The 25,147-nt window shown below is 42.2% G+C and overlaps 1 protein-coding gene across 4 annotated transcripts in view; it reads left to right on the forward strand.

The window, feature by feature from the left end:
- LOC306935081 (dedicator of cytokinesis protein 9) overlaps positions 1–25,147 on the forward strand; it is a 99,015-nt gene that overhangs the window by 42,841 nt on the left and 31,027 nt on the right. For all 4 annotated transcript variants that reach the window (XM_079517930.1, XM_079517931.1, XM_079517932.1 and 1 more), the window contains exons 2-10: positions 3,072–3,188; positions 10,723–10,812; positions 12,501–12,583; positions 13,832–13,901; positions 19,158–19,253; positions 19,587–19,721; positions 22,697–22,871; positions 24,046–24,098; positions 25,016–25,090. In XM_079517930.1, coding sequence (XP_079374056.1) covers positions 3,072–3,188; positions 10,723–10,812; positions 12,501–12,583; positions 13,832–13,901; positions 19,158–19,253; positions 19,587–19,721; positions 22,697–22,871; positions 24,046–24,098; positions 25,016–25,090 — 894 coding nt within the window. The remainder of the gene's footprint in view (positions 1–3,071; positions 3,189–10,722; positions 10,813–12,500; positions 12,584–13,831; positions 13,902–19,157; positions 19,254–19,586; positions 19,722–22,696; positions 22,872–24,045; positions 24,099–25,015; positions 25,091–25,147) is intronic.

Below are 25,147 nucleotides of genomic sequence, written 5' to 3' on the forward strand. Positions count from 1 at the left end.
CAGGTTTTTGGGACGCTAAAAGCATAATTAGAGTAGATTAATGTGGGAGAGTTAAAATACTGAACAGACCCCATGTGCATGATGTTTGGGTATTCCTGGTATCTGACTGTCTGTCTGTCTGAGGCTGAAGCGTTGTATTGTGTCTCAGGCTATGAAAAGGTATTGGTACTGTACTGGGGCGGGCATGTGGTTCTAATGTTTTCAGGTCTTAGGTTGCCACTGTGTCTATCAAACTGTCATTGACTGTCATTGGGCTGTAAAGACAAAAATAGGAGATCTACAAGATCACAGCATGGCGCGTTGTGAGCTTGTCGATCGGCTATTTCGGCACGCGCACACACACACACACACACACACACACACACACACACACACACACACACACACACACACACACCTAAAGATGACATCTGACATCCATTAGCAAAACAGCAGCAATGTACTCTAGTCTACACCCTATTTCAGTAAATCCTCTGGAACAGATGTGGTTGGTTATACAATAAGGTGATGATGGAAGATTTATGGTACATCATGGCACCCAGTAGCTGTGTAATGTTGTCATGATCCCAATCCACTAAAATCCACTTGCTGAGGCCTGATTGCATAGAGAGACTGTGGAGATAAAGTTGGCATTAGAGATAGCTACATGTAGTGCAGCCTCTCAACAGCACCGGCTGATAGGAGGAGGGATCTAATGCTGAAGTGTGTGTGAATTTAACAGCCAGGGAGATAGCGGGGTGTGAAGTGAATAGTGTAGTGCAGCTCGATCTTTAATCATATACTGTAGCAGGACAAGGTCTCTCGCTGACAAATAACAGATTTACAACAAAATACATGACGCAACGTGCCACTTTTCTTTTTAAAGCGACACTGACGTACTCCGATTAAGCACACTGTAAACATGTACATTTAACTGTTTAAGTGTACAAATACACATTCTCAGTTATATGAACACTCATGATTTTAACTCGCTGCTTAAATTAGGCTTCAAGAGCATGTTGCCTCCACATCTGGAGCTGATCATGCTAGCATGATCTCAGAGGGAGAGTCTTGAATATTGACCAATTCTATTTCTTGCGTGCGTGCGTGCGTGTGCGCGTGCATGCGTGTGCGCGCGTCTCTCGACGATAACACATCACCTCGCGTCATAGACAAGCGAGACTGGTTCTCGTATCTCTCCCTCTATCAGTTTCAGAGACGGGGAGCAGATCAGGAGGACGGGGAGGGGGGTGCCAGTGCCACCCTGTCTGTCTGCCACCTGCGGGCCTGAGACATTATCAGGCATCATTAAGATGAGCAATGGCTTACTCAGAATTCTTCTAGAACACAAATGTACACTGGTCACGTGCCTGACCAGCCCATACGGTACAGTACATACAAAGCTCACTGTGAGGTTGTCTCAAGACACACAGAAGGAGACAGGAAGAGATTGACGGAGAGAGAGAGAGAGATAACACAGAATGTAAGTCGAGAAAGAGATATACATGCACAGAGAGACAGTGAAATGAAGAGTGGGCAGACAGGCCAGGTGAGTCAGTAAGTGAAGATGGTTAAAGACTTGTGTTACAGACAGTAGATAACAACACAGGCAAACAACGTGTCTACTGGTCGTGCGTGTACGTGCGTCTGGAGGAAATGAAGGTCACAGATTATTCATGACAATACACTGTGTTGCCGTGAATGAATAACAACAAAAGTAGCCTTATTGTTATCCCAAAAAGGAGATAATAGATAACAGTGAATCTTCTTGTTTCTTATGCCAGATGGGTCAAAAGATGAGAAGGAAGGCCGACGTCCTCTACGGCGTATAGGATAACCGTGTATTGTACGCATGGATCGAAGAGTAGCATGATACCGTATTGTTGTAGTTCTATTTTGTGTGTGTGTGTGAGAGACAGTCAGTCATGGAGGGATGAGGTCATTATGACCCTCCCACTATAGTGCTGAGGCGGATGTATTCTCTATGGGTGAATAGAGCCCTCATACTGTCGGCTGTCACGGCATGTCAGGCATGTGCATATAATTTATCTTGGTGTTCGGCTCTGCTACATTTTTCTCCCTGCTCGGAGAAAAAATAAGATATTAAGGTATATAAGGAGGGAGAACAATTAAGATATTAAATGATGTTCATTGTCATATCTTCCCTGTGCACCTTATACACACACTCTATATATTATACAGTGTATTTATATGTATATATTTTATATAATTTATTGTTTTGTATTTTTTGTTATTTTGCTTTGTTGTGTGTATGACTCTTGTATGACTTTTTTGACGTTTTGGAAAAGTGTTTAAAAAAAAACGTTTTGGAATTACAAATGCATACATAACAATGTATTGTTTTTAGTGTAGCACACATGTTCTTAACCACTGCACTGTTTTCCAACTTTAAATGTTTGGACTGGGGAATAGCACGGGACAGGAGGTGTTCTGATTGTGATCGTTCACAGGCCGAATGTTCAGACTATCAAACCATCTAGCCATAATTGAGCTTGTGGATTGATGGAATCCCGCCCTGGGATGGTTGTCTTCTGTTATTACATCTGTGGTGCATTTAGATGATGTGCTCTGTCAACTTATGCTGCTTGACTCACAAAAGCATTGTATTGCTTCGGTATATTTTTTGTGCATACTTTTTTATTTTTAACAGTACTGTGGCCTTCGCTTTCCACCCACAGCTAGAATAGTTTCCATCTCTACTGCTGTTGGGGTGTGAAGAGATCTCTGTTGAGGTGATCTATCTTCACCACTGACACTTGTGTTTTGGATCCTTTTTTGTGAATGTGTATATATGTACCGTATGCAGCTGTGACTCTTATCTCCAAGACACATTTCTCCTGAGAGAGACAAATAAAGACAACCTTGAACCTTGAACCTATCCTGTTCACTTTCGATTAGATGAATTTGCAAAGTGGAACATTATAAAGTGGAAACTGAAAAGCTGTTTTCAGTTAGAAAAATAAATGTCTAGAGTCCTGCAATGTATCTTGGTCTGAGCACTGTTTGTGCTATACATGTATATTATATTATGATGAATACCATATTAAAAGAGTATTGTCTGTGTTCCGTAGGTGAAGCCCAAAGTGATTGAGCCGTTGGACTATGAGAATGTGCTGGTGCAGAGGAAGACCCAGATTCTCAGTGATGTTCTCCGAGACATGCTGCAGTTCCCTCTGGAGGACTTCCAAGTGAGTTTGTAGTGTACATCACCAACACCAACACTCAGACATGATAAGGATAAAGGCCATGGTACTAGGGCTGGGTAATATATCAACATTATATCTATCAAAACATTGTCAAAGATCAAAGAAAAGGCAATGTATAAGGGTTATTCTCTCTGTTTTTGAAAAATCTTGAAGAATAAAATTGATTGAAATCACAATAAGATATCATATAAACATCACTATATCAATATCGAGCATATTGTCATAATTTATTTTGTATGTCCATATCGCCCAGCCCGAGGCCATAGGAACATATTGGTAACGGTAATGTATTTAGAAGTTGCACTAATCTGGAGTGACTTACAAAGTTCACGATTGGAGTAAGCAACAGAAGGGGTCAAGTAAATATAGTTCCATCAAACCTAGCATATATTTAAATATCAACAACTCATTCCACAGCTTGAGAGCCAGTGCATGTTTGTTACCAGTGCTTACTGACGTTATTGTTCATCAGTGTGGAAGCTCACATCATTAATGTTATAGTAATTGTTATGGTGTTTGGCGTGAACGGCCCTTTACACATGACTGTGTCGCGAGGAGTCCATATATGGCCACTCTATTTACACGTTATCTTTTCAGAACCATCAGTCCCCCGTTCCATTTACATGTTTTCTTTGTTGTGTTTGTTTGGGTTTTTGCACAGGCCACAGTCCGTGTAGTGAGTGCTGGGCGCGGTCCTCTACAGAGGCTTTCCTTTTATTTACGTCCCGTTGTAAGGGGTCACGGGTCATCTGTTTTATTGGCTCATTTGGCCTCACATGTTGTGACAGAGTTTAGGGGTTATCTCCAGTGCCATTCTGCAGGACGTGTGCTCTCAGAACTTTTCCAGCAGTGCAGCCCAGCGTGTCAGACGCTGCGGATGGAAACACTTGAAATGGAAAGCTGGCCTGGCACTGGAGCTTCAGGATGTGAGACCACTTAGGAAGATGTCCTTAACATCAGCAGGAGTGAGACGTACTATATGTCCTCACATCTGACTGTCAGCCTCACTGTCTCACTTACCAGAGGGGTTTAGACAGGGATTTTATTGTCATTGCTCTCCCTCCACAGAGAGCCTTCTTTGTTTCACTAACTCTGATGACTTTAACATCTTTCTTTTAGAATTCCTAGCCTAAGGCACTGCAAAAAAAGTGATGGTTAGATGAATTATTCTGCACATCAGCTGTTTTCCCTATGAAAGGCATATACGGAACGGCATGTACATTTACTGTGAATATGCTGTTTGCATAAACTTTAGAAAGCTTTCAAATATCACAAAGGCTTCCTAAATAATATGGTGTCTTGCTGTAGTCAGACAAAACAAAGTCTGTAATTAATTCCCAATCATAAATCTCTCTGTGCACATGCAAATGTTTGTAATGAGATTTGAGGATAAGAGACTGAAGTGTTGCTAGGTTTGTCCCAGCTGCTGTGTTGAGGCCGTGCTTAGATTGTTGCGACCTTTCTGTTTTCACTGAAGGCCGGCCGGGCAGCTGAGGGGTTCAGTGACAGCCCAGCAGCCTTGACCATGTCTTCTCTGGTATCATTCTGCTACAGAGCGCCACTCTCCCCATGACACGCCAGGCTTACATACAAACACTCTGTTGTCAGCGGAGTGACAGGTGACCCTTGCTGACCCTCACTTAAGGCACGCTGACTGAACCCAACATCTGTGCAGGCCGCTCCATGCTTCCAGCGAGCCTTTAATCTGCTCGTATGTCAAGACCTTTCGATGGTGTGTGTGCTTTGTTGCTAAAGGGAGGCGCTACTTGGCGTTTCTTCACACACCGAGACATTGCTAAGCATACAGCGATGGTTGGCCATAAATCCGAGATGGAGCAGGCGGAGAGGGCTCCTCTGACCACATAGTCCCGGGCTGTGCGTTGTTCTCGGCTGCCGTATAAATCCTCTTTTTGGCTGCGATCAAACTGGAGGAACTGCTATCAGCACTCTTGCCTTGTGCTCTTCCCCAGTGCTCAGTCCAACCAAATCCTTAATTTGAGGTATTTTGTCAAATTGTATCTCGCAGAAGAGAGACATGACTGTTTAGGGGAAAACCTATGAGGCTGTGTTTATAGTATCTCCATCTGGTCTTGATCAGGGAGCTCTTGGTACAGGGGAGTTGTGCATGGGTCTCTCTCTGCACAGTTTGAAGTGTTCAGTGATAATTTAACTATGAGCCTCTTAAAAATGCACCCAGATGGCCCGATTGGGTACATTTTTACACTCTGTGTAAAGAAAAATGGTTCTGTTCTCCCTACATGTCTTCTTGGGAAATGTGTGTGGGATTACCAAGTGCAGACCTCCCTTCCCTTCAGCTCCAACTTGAACTTGTGATCAGGAAGACCACAGAGTCACAGAATCTGCCCTCAGGAATATTCAGACACTATTCCTTTACCTGTATTGGTCTTGCTTCACATGCAGGCTTACAGTGTTGGCACCACGTGCTGTATGTCTTTCATATTAGGCCACTTCACCACTTTTCAACTTCTCTTCCTATAATTGGTCCTAACTAATGTTCATGATAAAATACCACAATTTTTTCCTACTCAGTCTGTGTCTCATAGGAAGGCTGTGGGCAGTTCAGAAATCCAAGCTAATAGAAACGGCAGGCTTTCTTTTCCTGAAAAGTTGCAATGCAAAAGTTGAAGCCATCGTTCTCACGATAATAAAAATCTAAATATATTTTAAAACAAAAAAAATCTGCCTAATGATGATGTCACAGGTGGACGGGTGTCCGAACTGCCCAAAGCCCTCCTATGAGACACAGACTGAGTAGGAAGAAATGGTGGTGTTTTATCATGAACATGTGAAAAGTGGTGAAGTGGTCCTTTAAAGGACAACTTTGTTTTTTTTCAACCAAGGTTCATGTTTTAGGTGGTTATTATAGAGAAAGTAAAAGATGGGTGTAAATTTTCTTTCATTTGCTGTTTTCCTTCGTTTTAGCGATTTTAGCTGTTTTTGACCGGGGGGCGGGGGCATTCGAACATGGGGCTAATAAATATGTATTTTTAGAAGAAAAAAAGGGCAGGGTACAACACTTTGTTGTTTTTTATTCTTTGTAATTATTTGTTCGGCCCAAAATATTGTGTTTTTTGTCATGCTTTGTCACAATCCGAGTTGGCTTTGTCCGAGGCTTACAGGTCTTTAAATAAATACTTTTTGAAACATCTATGGGAAAAATGCATGGGAAATTATCGTCTGGGTCCCTCGTCGTTCTGAAAGGGGGCGGGACTGCGACGCTCTATAGATGTAATTTCCTGCCGTCTAGTAGGACTATAGTTAATAACAATAAAGAAATCGCCGTAAAAGTTTGTAAAAATATATATATATGTATTTAGCCCCATGTTCGAATGCCCCCGCCCCCCTGTCAAAAATAGCTAAAATCGCTAAAACAAAAGAAAGCAGCAAATGAAAACTTTTTTTACACTCATCTTTAACTTCCTCTAATAAGAACCTAAAATGTGAACCGTGGTTGAAAAAACCCAAAGTTGTCCTTTAAGAATTGACAGACATCCGGAAATATAAGGCAGTAATATCCAGAAGCACACATGGAGAATGCCTGATGGCCGGGCTCAGGCTTGAGATGGTATAACCCAGGGGTTCTCAACGTTTTTGGCCGGGGACCCCCGGAAATGCTTTGGCAATGTCTCGGGACCCCCGCCCCGCCCCCTCCCGACCCCCCAATATAAATTGACTGCTACAATAACCTTAAACCATTTTGGGCGGGAACCCCTTTTGGTGTTTTAAGCATTGTTATAATTTAGCTATTGAAAAATAGCAGATCTACAAGCTCATAGCGCGCCACCGAGTGGCGCGCTATGAGCTTGTAGGTCTGCTATTTTTGAAAAATCGTGAAAATATATATATATATATATATATTTTTTTTAAATAATTTGGGGACCCCCTAAAATAATTTGGCGACCCCCAGAGGGGTCGCGACCCACGGGTTGAGAACCCCTGGTATAACCAATAAAAATGACAAGTTCATCATTGCCCTGCCGTGTGCAGCTGTGTCCCTAGTTCACCAGATAGGTCACTCCGTGGTCCTCCCCAACGACTCATATCCCAATTAAATGCTTCCTGTTGCCCACTTCCTGGCTCCCTCTTGCCTCCATGTCTGTTTGTTTCTGCTGTTTAAGATTATGGAGATTACCATCTCCCTGCAGGAAACCTGGGCCGAGGAGAGGAAGGGGAGACCTCAAGTTCACAAATAAGGTCTATGTTATAGTTAAGGTATTGGTTATAGTAGGGACAGCCTGGCCTGCAGTCTTAACACCAAATGCAAGGTCATAAAGAGGGACAGGAAGTCACAGTGAAGGTTAGGGGTCGTATTTACCTCTGCATTGATTGCCAGTTGTAATGTTTTGCTGAAAACTAAACTTCTGATTTGGACCTACTAAATTCCATCAACTCCCTCATACAACTCTGCAAGATACTGCACATTTTCCATTATTGCACCAGGGATTAAATTCAGCCTGTGAAAAATAAGTAATATTATTCCTCTGCACACTTTGTTTTGAGAATAGAAAATGAATCCTCTGAAAAGTTGATGGCGATTTTTGTGTCTCATTTCACAGTCTAAGAATCTTGCTACACTAATTGAAAGGGGGGTCGCCCGTTTATCCGTCCGCGTTATCCTACCAAACCACACTGTTTGCACAAATCTCTCCATGCACAACACCTACTGCATGCCTGTCCAGACATAATGCACTATGTTGCATCCATGCAACTGTCATAACTACTGTACAGTTTGCATTTGCATGAAATACCATGTTATTGCGCACTATTTCACTGTGATGCAAATTACATCACATTTTAGGCCACTCCCTTTTCCACTGCATGCGCACGCACACACACACGCACGCACACACGCACACACACACACACACACACGCGTTCACACACACACACACACACACACACACACACACACACACACACACACAGTATGGTGCAGTACAGTACAGTATGGTACAGTACGGCACAGTATGGGACAGTACAGTGCAGTATGGTACAGTGCCGTACGGTTCAAATCAGTATGGTACAGTATGTTACAGTACGGTACAGTATGGTACGGTACAGTATGCTACAGTACAGTATGGTACAGTACAGTATGGTACAGTACACTGGCTACCTGGATGGCGTGGCGTGGCGCTAGAGTGAGACCGGCCAAAAGGCCGGTCGAATTCTAGTCTTTTTAATTGGACCTGCTGCTTCCAGCACCATGTTGGGGGAAAAAAAACTGTATAAGATAATGACTAAAGCAGACTTTATGGGTGTGCTGCCCAGGAAAGAGCATGAGAGATTTATTGCTGTCTTGAATTGCTTACTTCATTTTTGTACCATTGCATTGAATCTTAAAATATGCTTTACTGGAAGCCAGGTGCCACGGCATCTCTCCCTAATGACTTTCCATTGGAACCACTCCTTCAGAAGTATTCCAAAATATGTGAGTCAGTGGACGGTCTTGAGCTTTGTTATCATTTGGCCACATTTCTGCTAGAATTCGTTTCTTTGTTGTGGGGCAGGCAGTGGTGGAAAGTAACTAAGTACTCAAGTACTGTACAATGTTGAGGTATTTTCTTTTTTCACTTTACTAGAGTATTTCCAAATTACAATACTTTTACTTCTACTCCACTACATCTCAGAATCAAATATTGTACGGTACTTTTATTCTACTACAAGTATTTGAACACTTTAATTAAGTAAGTTACTTTGTAGATTTTGATTATTATTACAAAATATGCATTAACCACATGAGCCCTATACAGTACTCTATACAGTGAAATGGGACATTCTACATATTGAGTACTTTCTACTTTTGGTACTTTAAGTAGGCCTACATTTTGATGCCAATACTTTTGTACTTTTACTCAAGTACATTTTGAATTCCAGACTTTTACTTGCAACGGAGTATTTCTACATTGCAGTGTTGATAGTTTTAATTAAAGCTGCTATAAGCAATAATATGTCAAAATTGTAATGACCTTTTAATTTTTTTGGTATTCACACAGCCAGCAATGGGTAGAACGCTCCCCAAAAAAATGTAGTCTCTGTGACACATCTAGGGGCCGCAATCTGCATTCAAAGTTTTTCCTAGAAGCTTTGTCATTGGTCGATTTGCCTGTCTGCTTCCTGATTGGTTAGTCACTGCGACCAGGTTTTTTTCGACCAATGACAAAGCTTCTAGGAAGATCTTTGAATGCAGATTGCGGCCCCTAGATGTTTCGCAGAGACTAAATTATTTTTGGGAGCGTTCTACTCATTGCTGGCTGTGTGAATACCTAAAAAATAAAAAGGTCATTCATATTTTGACATTATTCCTTATAGCAGCTTTATAGCAGTATTATTTCCACCACTGGAGGCAGGTATAGGTCATGCTCTGCTCTCCTTTCACATGCTGTTTGTGTTCTAATTACAGCACATTTTAAGTAAATGTACTCCAAAGAAACCCCCATGGGAAAGAGAGCCAGTTCCAAAACACTCCCTCGACAAGTTATTATCTGGAGGGATCTTAGTAAGATACCGGACGTCAAACCTGACTTAGTTGAGCTGGAAACTAGGCTCCTAAAACCCCGAAAAACAATGAACTTGTCATAATAGGCATCATCGATTGACATTTAAGCACATTTAGCATTTCATAAATCCTCCTAGCTCCTCAAGAATATAGTATTTCTCACACATAATTCATTCATACAATTACTTGGAGTGGATGTTGTTTTTAACGTGTGTGTGTGTGTGTGTGTGTGTGTGTGTGTGTGTGTGTGTGTGTGTGTGTGTGTGTGTGTGTGTGTGTGTGTGTGTGTGTGTGTGTGTGCGTGTGCGTGTGCGTGCGCCTTGCTCACCTAATTCACTATGCATTGGATGAAATAGCATAGTAAATGAGCAGTGAGTAAGGCCTATAGTCTAGAGTGGTCATTAGACTGAAACTTAAAAGGAAGCATTAGACAGCATTAGTGTTGACATACTGACTCCAGCTACTCTGAGAGCCCCTTTACACCAGTGGCAGGGAGCCAGACCCTGGGTGTGTCTGTGGGTCCAGGACTTGGAACAATATGGAGGAGCATCCTGCTTCTCTCACATTCTTCCCCTTTGAACTGCAACAAAGACATTAGCTTTTCTTTCTAGAAGAATATTTAGGGGAGCAGTCAGCGCAATCATGTCCAGCTGAGCCTACACACTGCAGGGAAAAGGTGTCGGAAATATGAATTACCTGATTTTAGCTTTCACCTTATTTTATATTTTTATGGAGGGACAGACAGTAGGCTGACAGGAAATGGGGAGAGAGATGGGGGGAAGATCATGCAGTAACGGCCGTCGGGATCGGGAGTCGAACCCGCGGCACACTGCCAGACTGGATTACCAGTCAAGGTGCCTGGACCACTGAGCCATGGCCCAGGCCACCTGATTTTAGCTGTGTGTGGTTCATTGTAATTGTCCTGTATATCAATCTTTGTGATAATGTGGAGTTTAGTCATGGTATGAACCCTTCTCTTTTTCCCCCCCTCATCTATAGATTTCAACATTAAGACGCCAAGGAAGAACCCTCTACCCTACAGTGCCTGACAATGCAGAGAAAGAAGCCCAGAGTCTATTTGTCCAAGAGGTAAACTAATCCCACAAAACTGTGAAACTATCCTGAGCATGCAGTGGGGTTTATAGATGGTATGGAGATGGAGTTGATTAGATTAGCTATTGTTCCATGAAGACATGTATAGTACCAGGCCACCTTATGGAGACGAATACGACATTTTTTACCCTCTCACTACCATAGACCAGAAGATATAACCACCCGTTAGACTGTACACACTTGAGCTCCCACAGGATTTCCGAATTGTTTTTTTAATGTGTCCAACATAACTTCCATTTTGTATGGCACATTCTTTGTGACACAAAGTTGTTTTATTCTTTGGAGTGCATATAAGGCCCACGCTCTTTACTGGAGCCTGTCCATTTGACTGCGGGCTATTTCTTAGTGTTTCTGATTTTCTTCCGAAACATCTATTCAAGCCAGGGGATTAAGAACTGATAATGTGTAATGAACCTTTACTGTCCTCCCACAAGCTTATCAGACTTTAAATATTTTACTGTAGTTGATTGTTTATAGTGGTGTCTGCCGTAGCATTTGTTTGTGATTTTCACTTCACATTTCCAAATGTGGTTTTCATAGTTATCAGTAGTCAAGTTCAAATACTGCCATGAAACATCCAGACATTTAATTATTCCCAGTTTGTGTAGCTAAATGACTCATTGCTCCATTTCACAAAGATACGGTATTTCCTGTGCAGTGCACAATGGTTTATTTATGTCCTGCCCAATACTGTCCTCTCTGTCCTCATAAGCCGGTGGCCAACTGGCTGTTGTCAGTTTACCTTTCAGTTCAAAGGTCAGTGTTTTCGGGGAATCCTGTCTTAAATCATAAAGATATAATTCCTCTTGCTCAAATAAAGCGTGACATCAGCATGACAGCTGCTGAGATCAGCCCAGCAAGAGCACCTCTGTTTTCCGTTGTCCCACTGATCATATTGCACTTGACCACCCCCATCAGAGCAGTTCTGGTTGAAAGGCACACGTTTCTCTATAGCAGATAACCACCGTGTTGTCCATGTAACCGCTGACTTTAACAATGAACAGATGTCTTCATTCCAAGCCAGAGATATAGAGCTGTACTCCCTCCCAGTTCGTGTTGGTCATAATACATGGTTAGAATGAGTTGAAGGCCTTAAACTGACTTCCACAGTCCTGACATATTGTTTGTCTTGGCTTCAGTGTGCATGTAGTTCAGAGTTCATCCTATAATATAGTGCTCATTTTGTTTTGAATTCAGGCTTCACTGATCCACTGCCCCATGTTGTACTCAAACATCACTGTCCACTTCATCAATAGACTGCCACGGCTGCTTTACCGAACGAAACACAATAACCTCAAGGCAGCGTTTTATCATATTAATAGCAAATGTCTCTCCGTTACTGATGATTTCTGCAGTCAACCAGCTGCTGTACAGAGCATGCACTGAGGAAGCACCTGCATGAATGATAGAATATTGTTTTCTGACATATATACTAAATCCCATGGAAGGTTTTAAATTCTGCCTGCTCAAAGATGATCGCTCTCTTTGATTTGTCTTCCTCTTCCTGCAGACATTTCTAATCTGATTGGACGAGGAAAAAAGCATTTGCAGACAGCAAGGCATTGTTGGATTAGAAAACCTTGTATTGATTCAGCCTTGAGCCTTTTTGCAGGAGAACCTTACAGTTTGGTTTGTTATTCACTGATTTCTGTGTGTTTTCTCAGTGCATCAAGACCTACAACTCTGACTGGCATGTCGTTAACTACAAGTATGAGGACTATTCTGGGGACTTTCGGCAACTTCCAAAGTAAGCCTCTTGTGTACTATGACAACCTTATTTGCAAGTGATGTGGGTATTGCATCATGACATGCTAGTGGGAACAGCTACCATGCTTAATGCATGGAGGCCAGAGATACAAACTGAAACACACACATGCGCACGCAACTGCACACACATAGTATTTATGCATGCACATTGCACAAACATTTTCACATGTGTCTTTGTCCACTTGTCAGCAAGCTTTAGTCACTTTATTCCTGCCTCACTGTTGAAGATATGTTGGAATAACTCTGCTACAAGGAAACACCGGTGACAATTTTGTTTTCTCCTTCTGTGTAACTTATTATTCTTATTCCTGTGCGTTACCCTGTGTGGAAACCACCATCAGAGTTATAAGATTGTCTTATGAGCTCTGCTGTCTTTCCTGAAGAATATGTTTTATTGTCATTGTGTTTAAATGACAGAAAGACCTTGGCACTATTACTGTTGCCATCCCCTTTGTCCTTGCTTTTTAATGCCAGGGAAGTTGAAACAATACTACATGACGTCACTTCCCTGTTAACATTTCACAATAGTTTCCCCTAATGTGTATTCATCTTTGGTAGATTTTCATTTTATTTTCCTTTTTTTTCCCAAGCGCCGCTGTTAGTTGTTCCTAGAGAGAGAGCGCGCGAGAGAGAGTCATTGTAGATAATTGCATTATAGATAATTACAAGTTTAAAAAAAATACTGTTTCAATAAGTTGTAAAACATTTGTATTCCATATTTATCGGTTATTTAGACAGCAGTACTTATTCATGCACAGACAGACAAGACAGACAGATAGACTGACTGATCGTCCTTTATTGAACCCTGACGGTAATTCAGTTGTCATTGTCTTTTGTCATCAAGTTTTTTAATGATTTTTCAATAAAATAATACAAAATACACATGACTTACATAAAAGAAAAAGACAAAAGGAAAAAAAACACAACTAGCAGTAAAAAACTACGCTAAATGGACAACATTCTGTTGACAATAGTGATTATATCATTCATCTGTAATGTATTACAAATTCTTATTGCAACAATCCTTTAATATACAAATAAAAGTAGTCCCATACTAAATGGAACTTTCCTTTGACATTGTTCTGCGTTGCAATTGAGTATTCAAAAGATGCCGTTTCAGTCATAAGTTGGGTCTCTCTGTCATTGTCATTGTCACCATCTGCAAGTTATATTAGTCTTGTTTAAATTAATGGACTCGTAATTGACTAGCGTTGACAATGTTTTCCAGCAAAGTGCCCAGACCGGACAAGTTGGCCGTCCATGTGTTTGAGGTGGATGAGGATGTTGACAAAGATGAGGTGAGTTCATACCATGCATGCAGTGTGTTAGAGTTCTAAACAACCCAAGTCAACACGTCCTATTATACTGTATGAACAGAATATATACAGTTGGGTGCCACCGATATTGTCCCTTATCATTTGACCCATTTAGGCCTGACCTCAAAATTTTAAAAAATCCTTCTAAATCCTCCAGTTTTCTGAAATAAATATTTTCACGATTTTTCAAAAATAGCAGACCTACAAGCTCGTAGCGCGCCTCTCGGTGGCGCGCTATGAGCTTGTAGATCTGCTATTTTTCAATAGCTAAATTATAACATAATGTTTAAAACACCAAAAGGGGTTCCCGCCCAAAATGGGTTAACTGTCCTTTTGCGCAGATCACGCAAACCTCAGCAAAAAGAAAAGGACAATATCGATGGCCTCCAACTGTAAAGAGACATGATTCAATGCTCTGCAAGCTACTGAGTTATACTATTCTTTAAAATGATTTTTTATCTTCTTGGAATCATGTCTTGCCAAGAGAAATACACTCTATTAATGGTTATATGCCCCTTAATATGTCTTATTGTGGTCATTATTTATTTCTGGCAAAGGGAACTAAGTTGCCTTTCCTGTTTCCATCATAGTTGTTATAAAGATGAAAGCCTTGCAGCGCCTTAATAGCTCATTTTAATGTAAAGGATTGTGTGCAATTATGACTATTAAATGACTTTACTGGCTAAACGTTTCAACAGCTTTGCTTTGGATTCCTCTCCTTCTCAGGCTGAAGTCTTCAAGGCTCTAGTGAAACATTTTGCTCCATTAATCTTCACCTAATCTATGTAATTCGAGAGAGAGAGAGAGAGAGAGAGAGAGAGAGAGAGAGAGAGAGAGCACATTTTCTTTTGTTGGTCTTGGATTGGCTGATGGAAGCCGCTGCACACCCCTGAGAGGTCAGAGGTCACCAGATAGAAACTTAACTTTGAAGGGCTGACAGGCCAACGGATGTCTAAAAGTCTTCAAAGCAGCAATGCTAGTCTGAGGCTTTTGATGATTCTGATGTTATCTAACAGGCCATCAGGGCCATTCTGTCCAACAAGACATAATGATGACAGTCAACTGGACTTCTTCTCATACTGTGTCAAACTATGCCCCCTGTAGGTGATGAAACACTTTGCAAAACGATATACTGTCCATACAGGTATGCCAGTGTAGCTCTGAGCCTCTGCCTGATGGCCTCAAAGGTCTAATATCCCCCCCGGTCCATAGGGAATAGGGATATCCCTTCGGTCTAGTGGTTAAGATATTGGACTTTCACACGGGAGGCCCGAGTTCGAATCCCGGGCGTCTCACCTGTATTATGTACACAGTTAAATCGTCGTATCCTACTGACTCACCGCCAGTGAGGAGCCCCCACCAGGAGAATGTACGAATGTTACCAAATTGGCCATTATGTGGCCATTTGGTTACATTTGTAAACTCTCACAGTTACAAATAGGTACAGGAGTTTGCTGAGGTTCAAAGCAAATTTGAGACATTGGCATTTGTGCAAAGAATATTGTATCTGTTTCCTATGTGTGTTAAATAATAATAAACGCTCTCCTTGGAGTCGATGAGGGTCAAGGTCTGTCCTGCTCAGCTTCACAGTCAACATCACATATGACAGGGGAGGGAGTGGGACACTATCAGAGCCAATGAACCTGCCCAATTGTGCCCTCACCGCTCCCCTTACCCCCATCATTCTCATAGATCATTCTTTTAAACGGGAAGCTCGCCATGACCTTGCACTGCGCTGATGAAAGTGAAGGGATTAAAACTATTGCCCCTAAAATCCCCAGAATTCTTAATAACCATGTTAGCTTTGCTTTGTGTTATTAGTAAAGAATAATTTATACCGAAATCTATACCAAAAACAAATTTCAACAACAAAATATGTCTTGAATTTTGGTTGGAAATCAGTTATTTTCAGCAGCATCATACTGTACAACAAAGTTTAAATGACCTATTTTAAACATTGTGGAGCAAGAGAGTTTGACCCTATGGGGGAGAGGTCCGTGCCGTCTAGACAATGATGAGTGGAAGCAGACCCTGAACCTTTCCAGACGCTCCGCAAATCGCTCCCAAGACATGCTGAAAATATTCCCAAAACCTGCCAACACTTTCTGAAAATCGTTTCACTCACTGTAACCGAGGGAAAATAAATTATACTGGACAATGGGCATCTTAAAAACCTATTCATTACTGTTAGATTGTAAATGTGTCTGGGACACAGTTCTTCACTGTAGTCTGTCAGCAGCTGGCAGTGTAGAGCTGCTCATGACATGTCCCAGCAAGCCGAATGACGTCATGATGACGTCCTCCGGTGATGTTCATGACGTTCAGGACTAGGCCAGATCACAGCCCATATGGGGATGATCTTTACATCATTTCCACGACGTCTTCACCAGTTGAAATAATATAGCTTATTCTGGGCCAGATCAGACTAGTTATGATATGACTTAAGTTGATCTGGCCTCGATCGGACTCTGTCTGATTCACCCAGGGATGTCCGTCTTAGTGGGCAGAATTTATGTTGGTTGAAATCAGGTGATATTCTGGGCCAGATCTGACTAGTCTTGGTTTGACTTGATCTGGCCCCAATCGAGATGTCACCAATTCGTCCAGGTCCTGACCCTGCTTGCTGGGGTGTTCTCTTTACGGTGGAGTTGATCTAAAGCAAGGCAGCTGATGCCCCATCACCTTTTCCCTCTCCTAATTGTTGAGGTTCGCTAGCCCCTCCTATATACAGGTTTAATGTTTGTTTTTAGGGGCGGCGGTGGCTCAGAGGTAGGCCCAATCCCAATTGCCTCCCTCAAGCCCTGAGCCCTGAACCCTCATTGACTTTAGTGACGTCAGCTGTATAAGTGCTTGAGGGTGAGAGGCTGCAAGGGCTCCAAATTGTTGTGAAAGGAATGGGACAGCACTTTGAAGATGAGTCCGCCATTCATGACACTTTGCATCACTTTATAAAACCTGTCCTTATTCACAGCCAGTGCCTACATGCATGACATGTCTATCATGTCTATTTATGTCGTTTTATTATTAGTTTCATAAATACACTTTCCTGTGTGATGGGTTGTAATATTCATATATAATAATATTAATCATAAATTGCATTTCCATATTATTTTACTTTGCTCATTAGTCATTTCTCATCATGTTTCCCTTATTATTATTATTGTTATTAAATATATACCCTATCCTTCCATTCCGTCTCCCTTTGAGAACAGTGAGAAAGCACTATTGTGTTTGTTGACATTCTAACCGCGGTACATAACTAATTTGCATACTTAAATGATTGACGTTCGGAGGATCCCCCTCATTCCCCTGGTAACGCTATGAACTGTGGGTAATTTCTTTGCCAAAGTCAGCTAAAGTCAGCATCGATGCTGACTTTGGCAAAGGGCACATAAAGGGGCGGGGCTGAGCCCTCACTGACTTACCGATTTCAAATGGGACATCCCTCAAGCCCTCGCAGACTTCACATGAACGCGCAGCTAAGTCAGTGAGGGCTCATTGAGTCAGCAAGGGAGTGGATTGGGATTGGGCCGTAGAGTGGCTGGATGGTAACAGCAAGGTTGCCAGTTCGAACCGAACCTAACCCAGAGAGTTAGTGTCGAAGTGTCCTTGAGCAAGACTCTGAACCCCTAATTGCTCCTGATGTGCTGGTTGGTGCCTTGCATGGTTTCCGCCGCCATCGGTGTATGAATGTGCGTGTGAATGGGTGAATGTAATGCACAATCTATGTAAAGCGCCTTGGATAAAGGTGCTATAGAGCGTCGCAGTCCCGCCCCCTTTCATGACGACGCCAGGCCCAGGAAATGAATCCCAATGCATTTTTCCCATAGACATTTCAAAACGTATTTATTTAAAGACCTTTTAAGCATCGTACGAAGCCAACTCTTGTCGTGACAAATCATGACAACACACACAATATGTTGGACCAAACAAATAATTACAAAGAAGAAAAACAAAAAAAAAAGTTTTTTTCTACTTTCTAATTCTTTGTTTGGCCCGAAAATTTTTGTTTGTTGTCATGCGTAAACGTCTTTAAATAAATACTTTCTGAAAAGTCTATGAGGAAAATGAACGGGGATTTCTTTTCCGGGTCTCTCGGGGGGGCGGGACTGCGACGCTCTATATAAATGCACCATTTACCATACACTGACACCACGCTAGACAGGAACGCCCAAAAACGTCACATCCGGGGTAAGAATTTACCCCGGAATTTTCTATGGCTGCCAATGCAACTTGGTCCAATCCTTAATCACATACGGACAAACATCTATGCCGATGCTATCTAACTTGCGGAGGTAGCGTGCCTTGTCCACGGGCAACAGATCTTTCAACGTATGGCATTGCAAATACGTTTGATAATCGCTACTCTGCTCAATATTGTTTTGAAAATGACGCAAATTGCATTGCAGTGAACGAGCGAAAATCACAACTTCCCCCGTTTGTGGGCGGAGTCACAGTTTGAGGTGCTGTTTACGTGCCGTGGTGTCAGTGTATGTAGGTCAATGTTTGTTTTAAAAACGCCACTGACAATGAAGAGAAATTAATGTTTGTTTAGTCACTAACACAAACATTAAATCCCATTAACATTAAAGAGAATTGAATGTTTGTTTTGACACCTCGATGTTGTAAGATGTGGGTGGATGCATTCAGGGCATAATGTCATATCAGCCCGTGAATGTGCTGGTCTCACTATATATCCTGATAAATGTCTGATAAATGCCCCCACCCACCACCCCCTCTGGACAAACCAGGGCAAAAACAAGTACAACTACAAACCATATCAATAAACAAGAGGGCAAATCAAGTAAAAGTCAAAACAAGAAAATAATAACATGAAAAAAGAAAGCAGAAATTAAATTAATAAATAGAGACAAAGACACCACAGAAATGTAATCTACTAGGTGCCCCCAAGTATCAGAACAGAACAGTAACAGAATTTGATCACCCTAATCCCGCAGGGTGTACTTAATCTTCTCCGGCCTCATAAAATATAAGACATCTCTGATCCACTGTGTAAACGTTCTCTCGGTTGCTCGTTTGGAGTTGGCCGGAGCTTTAAGAGATCTCGGCCACAGGATGGAGGTAGTCGTGATGTGCACCATTAGGTGACATTCTGGCCAGGCAGACAGACGTCTTGGTAGGATGTGTTTGTATAAAAGTGTTTTGATGTGGTGCTGAACTGTGTGAGAATGCTTTGAACGTGTCTGACTCTGATCTTTGTGTGTCTGAATCTCTTAGGACACGGCCTCCTTAGGTTCCCAGAAAGGAGGGATCAACAAACATGGCTGGCTGTACAAGGGCAACGTGAACAGTGCCATCAGTGTCACCATGAGGGTGAGAGGTTCTAATGATTTTATTTTCAATGTTTTTTTTTTTTCTTTGTGGCTTTCGCCTTTATTTTATATATTTTATGGAGGGACAGACAGTAGGCTGACAGGAAATGGGGAGAGAGATGGGGGGGAAGACATGCAGTAAAGGCCGTCGGGATCGGGAGTCGAACCCGTGGCACACTGCCAGACTGGATTACCAGCCAAGGTGCCTGGACCACTGAGCCATGGCCCAGGCCAATGATTTTATTTTTAAGGAAATATTAGGAACTAGACTTCTTCGTTTGTTCCTTTTTTGTTTTCCTGTTTTTCCAATTGTGTTTTCTTTTTTCCTTCTCAGTCTTTTAAGCGGCGGTACTTCCACCTAACTCAGCTGGGAGATGGCTCTTACAATCTCAATTTCTACAAGGATGAGAAGATTTCCAAAGAACCCAAAGGAACAATCTTCCTGGATTCCTGCATGGGCGTAGTTCAGGTAACACGCTCCGAAACAACCACAGTGGCCTCTGCCAAAACGTCAATGATTGTTAACATTATCCAAGAATAGGCTGAGTCTGCGGATGTAGCAATTTCCTCTCGGAAGCATATTTTGTCGCCTCCATGTCGTGTAAAATGTCAATGTGATAACAAAAAAAAAAGTCAACACAAGTTACACTGGCACCGGGGGACTGCCTGCCGCTGCTTGGTTCTGCCTTTTCCCTCTCCCACCCATGGGGCTGAAACCGGAGCTCATCCATCTGCTCTTTCCCTCCCCCGCCAAGGTCATCCATAAATGCTGACGAATGCTGATGTCACACCGACACGCACTCTACTGCAGCTTCACAATCGATACCACATGCTAGAAGATGTGCATGCCCCGAGACAGACCGCAAACATCATTATCTGTCTATCATCCAGAAGAAATGGGAGAGGTCTCCTCTCCTCTTAATGACTAAGCATCCAGCTCGATGTTTATGATGGAAAATATTAGGAGAATGGAGGTTGGAATTGGCCAGGTCTGCCTGTGTGTCTCTCACCCTGTGGGAGGGGAGTGTTGTTGAACCCAGGGAGGAAGGAGGGCCCTGCAAGAGGAGGGGAAGGGTTTTAAAACGTGTGGCCTTGGTATGGCCAGTGGTGGAAAAAGTACGGTACTCAAATGTTTGTAAAAGTATCAATACGCAATATAGAAATACTCGAGAAATACTCGTTATGTTACGTAAAGTAGAGTACAAGTCAAAATGTATACTTGAGTAATTCAAAATGTATACTTGAGTATTGTACTTGAGAGTACTTTTGCATTTAAGTACAAAAGTATCAGCATCAAAATGTACTTAAAGTACTAAAAGTAAAAGTACTCATATAGGGCTGATGTCAGCGACGTGGTTTCTAATCAAAATCTACAAAGTAACTAGTAACTAAAGTTTTCAAATAATTGTAGTGGAGTAAAAGTACAATATTTGCCTCTGAAATGTAGTGGAGTAGAAGTAAGTACTAGATATTGGAAATACTAGATATTGTACTTAAATACAGTACTAAAGTAAATGTACTTAGTTACTTTCCACCACTGGCTTTAGGATTTGGAGATCTGAGTCGTGCATGTTTTCTTTTCCCTTCCCTGATTTTGTCAAACCCCCACACCGATAAATTCGCAAACCACACGCCTCCCCTGAAGCATTCTTAGTGGAGGAGTGGGTGAGATAATTGTTAGATCTTCTTGTCCAGGCAGATAAACAGGCTGGATTATTTTCTCTCTCTCTCTCTTATTTAAACAAGTCTATTCAGACTTCTTTAAATAAAAAAGCCTGGATCTTTTATTCCCTATTTGCTTTAGGTGTTGCTAGTCATCATGGGGTCCACAAATAAAATTTAAAAAGCCAATACAGTGCAATATGGCACAGAAATAAAGCGGCTCAAAAGGAGACTGTTCCTGTATTCCTGCATGGCCATAGTCATGAAGAAGGGAGATGTTGTGGCTAGTGATGATGCTCTAACTGCCTACTGGCACCCTTCTCTGGCAAGAAATACATGGTTGGTTTTGTCTGGCTGTCTGTGGTGGTTTGGTCTGAGTGATCCCTTAATTATAACACAGATCTTATACTCTATTTGTCTTCACTATGATGTTGGGGTTTGACAGGACTGTTGCCGATCGGCCCCTGCGCTCCGTTGATACTGTGCTGTCCTGTGGTATACCACTGTGTTTTTTGTTTTGTTTCGCCAACATTTAGTGGTAAAGAGTTGTGCCTTAAACGTCTCAGCCACAGTAAGTGTGCATCTGCAGCTGATTAAGTTATATTGGCGTGTGTGTGTGTGTGTGTGTGTGTGGTGTGACGCCATGCCCGGCTTCAAGCTGCTTTTGCACATTTCACATGCTTGTGAAAAGCCAACACACAGTCAAGTACATTGAAGCACTGAGGCATTCCACCTGCCAACCTTTATCTCCTTCAGACATCCTATTCGGTGTCTTGTTGTGTCCCAGGACAGCCGTTTGTTTTCTGTCCCTCCCTCTCCTTGAGCCTTTCTCTTTAAACTCTGCTCACTCCCCTTTCCTGTGATCATGCTTTCCATGATTACAGAAACAGAGGAAACATCTCGCTTCTACCCCCGCCTCGCCGTTCCCCTCACACCGCTGTGTCTGTGTTGAGGGGTGGGTACAATATGTGTGCAGCTAAACTTACTTCTATATTTAACTCGTTTGCACAGCTGGATTCCCTGTAGTGGGAGTAAATGGGAGACTGTCCTGATAGCAAGTTCAACTGCTCGTATAATTGACAGAAATGCTCAGGATATCATGCAGTCTTTATTACTGTCATGCGTTTAACATCCCTTGACGATTACTCCACTGGTTTCTGTCCCAAATACTCCAGTTTACTCCAGTTTATCCATGTTTGTTCAGCTCGCCTTTAGATAATGACTCTCCCTCCCATTCACTCCCACTCCGCAGTTTCAGCAGCTCAGCCAAATTATAAAGACAACTGTGGCCTAACAATCCTCTGACCATAATATTACAGCGACTGCCGCTGTTTTATACCATGCTCTCTATTACTTTGTTAATTGTACTGAGTGCCATTGTCCCTTTAATCAAAGATATGGATGTTTTATTGGAATCTATGAACATCAACATCAAGCAGCGGAGGCTTGGCATGTGTGTGCATATGTACGTGGATGTACGTCCACATGTTTATAGTAGTAGTGGGTTGTAGACCGTAGTAGAAACAGATGCTCGAGGAGAAGCCCAAATGTGACGGTGACCTCACACTTCCTGGCTGATAGGAGGTCATAGTCCATCTCCGTGGCTGCAGCCTTGTGCTGTTGAATCAACTAACTCGCTAGCTAATCTACAGAAAGCCTCTGCTGAAGGCTTATTTGTAGAGCTGGAAAATGTCCTCTGTCCTGACAGAACATAGCTGCTCTAAATTATGCTGATAACTTCTCTTCTCTTGTGTGTGTGCTTTTTTTTCTTTCTTTTTTCAGAACAACAAAGTTCGGAGGTTTGCTTTCGAGCTGAAGATGCAGGACAAGAGCAGCTATCTGCTGGCTGCTGACGGTGAGGGAGAGATGGAGGACTGGATCAGCACCCTCAACAAGATCCTTCACAGCAGCTTTGAGATCGCCATGCAAGAGAAGAGGAACGGAGATGTTCATGATGGTGTGTGTGTGTGTGTGTGCGTGTGCGCGCGCTGTACATAATGCATGTCATTTCAGGAATGTGTGCCCATGTCTCCCACAAGGGCATGTGTGTGTCTCTGTGAGTCTGTGTGTCCTTGCATGTGTTCTGCCACCCTGTGTTCTCATCACGCATAGACTGTAAAGCATGGGGGGGGGGGGGGGGGGGGGGTGTTAGGATAAATATTCAAAGAACAGATATGAGCTGGAATCATATTTTTCTTAACCTTGCAGAAATGTTATCCACCTTAAAATCGAAACCCCTTTTAACACAAAAAACTTGCTTTTCATAATGTTAAGGCAAAGAAAATATCCAGAGTTCAGTTTTCCTCAGGGGAACAAGAATGTGTAAACAAGTCTTGTTCTGCAGACTAAAATGTCAGACCAGACGATTGTCTTTGGCTTAACACTCACACTGCATGGCTCCTGCCACTGGAAGTAAGGAATCAATATTTAACATTTTGCTTAGGTAGTCCAGATAAAATATAATATACATATGAAGACCTACATTCCAAAGTGATACATTACCATTATGGTTAAAGGAGTATTTCACTCCCAAAATTACTTTTTCATTTACTGAAATAAAGCCTGTACCATATTTGTACAATCTAAGAGTCTGTTATAAAAGGGTTTGGTTCCATTTGTAGTAGGCTACACTCTCAGAGCTACAGAGTCACCTATACAGATCCTGCTGTTGTTTCCACACACACACAAATACAGATAGACACATATTTACATTTCATAGCACAATTCTGCAGATATAATAACGCACCTGGTAATTCTTGTTTGTTTTTTTGTTTTGTTTTTTACAGTGAATGGAGAATCCATTCACTGTAAACGCACGCGCGCGCGTGCGTGCGTGCGTGCGTGCGTGCGCGCGCGTGCGTGCGTGCGTGCGCGCAAAGAGGCTCCACTAATCTTCCTAACGTCTTAGCCTTTATTAATCACTCTATGCCAGGGGAGAGGAAAGACAACCCTGGCCTGGGATCCTGAAGCTCTAACACAGATCAACATGATCCCAGTGCAGCTGAATTACTGTTTACTGAACATGAAGTGTTAGCGTGGGATTAAGAGGACTTTGTGGTAAAGACAATAATGTTTCAAAATTCCTTTAGCTTGGATCCAGTAATTTCCTTTATTTTCTCCTCCTGTCTTAGATGATGATCTGGGAAAGTCGGATAGTTCCTCTGGCAGTATGGACAGCTTTCAGGTAGGTCCTTTTTTCCCACTAACTGGAAGTCAATACCTTGGGATTTTGCTAGGGCCAATAGGTAAAAACATCATCACTTGGAATTAGCATTAGCATGAACTCACTATTCCGAATCCTCACCGGGGGAACTACAAAGAAGCCCTCTCTGTATAACCTCTGTCATAAACACATGGTTCATTTAGACTCAAGAAGACTTGTTTGATTACATTCCTCAATTCTCCACCATTTGTTATATTCCTAAAAGAACAGAACCTTTGCATGCACACCTACAGTATTCTAGACTGAATGGTGGAGAATGCATGGGCTGACTATCGTAAGACAAAGGACTCCCACACACTTCTTCACTTGCAGTTGGTAACAATGTTTTGGTGCACACAGAACAGAATCTGGTTCGTTTTGAATATTCCCAAAAGTGTATCAAATGCCAAAGAACATTAAACTGTTCATACAGTATGTGATAATTCAAGACCACTCAAAGAGTTAGACCAAACAATGACTTCTCCATTCAGTTGAGTTCCTGTAACAGCCTAGAGTTCAGTCCAAAGTGGACTTTGAGTGTCCAAACAGCACGTGTCCATAATATGGCCCCAAGTAGCAGGCTATAGTTAAGCCACATGTGCATGGAAACTGGTGGTGACAGTTAGCTGGAATACCACCCTGACATACTGGGTTAGGCAGTACTGTGCTGCACTGTATGTGATGGTAGCCCCCTGATCTCACTCACTGAGACTGTCCTCTCCATCTCCATGATCAGCTCGTAAAATTCGAAGCCTTATTTCCAGATGTGACACAAAATGAAGAGAATTGTCCAAATGGCTAAACCAGTTGAAATTTTCAAAACCGTATGCTCTGTGGTTCTGATGACTAAGCATGTGTGTGGTGTGAGATGAATTAAAAAATGCCTCTTCTATTCTCAGAGTGCACGTGATATTGAATCTAAGATAAGGAATGAAACCAGATTGAAGCTTTTCACGTTGGATCCTGACACACAGGTGAAAAGCTAAAAATATATATATATATAAAGCACACAGTAACTCAGTTTAAATTCC

The sequence above is a fragment of the Electrona antarctica genome (genome assembly GCF_951216825.1).
Source record: "Electrona antarctica genome assembly, chromosome: 13".
NCBI lineage: Eukaryota > Metazoa > Chordata > Actinopteri > Myctophiformes > Myctophidae > Electrona > Electrona antarctica.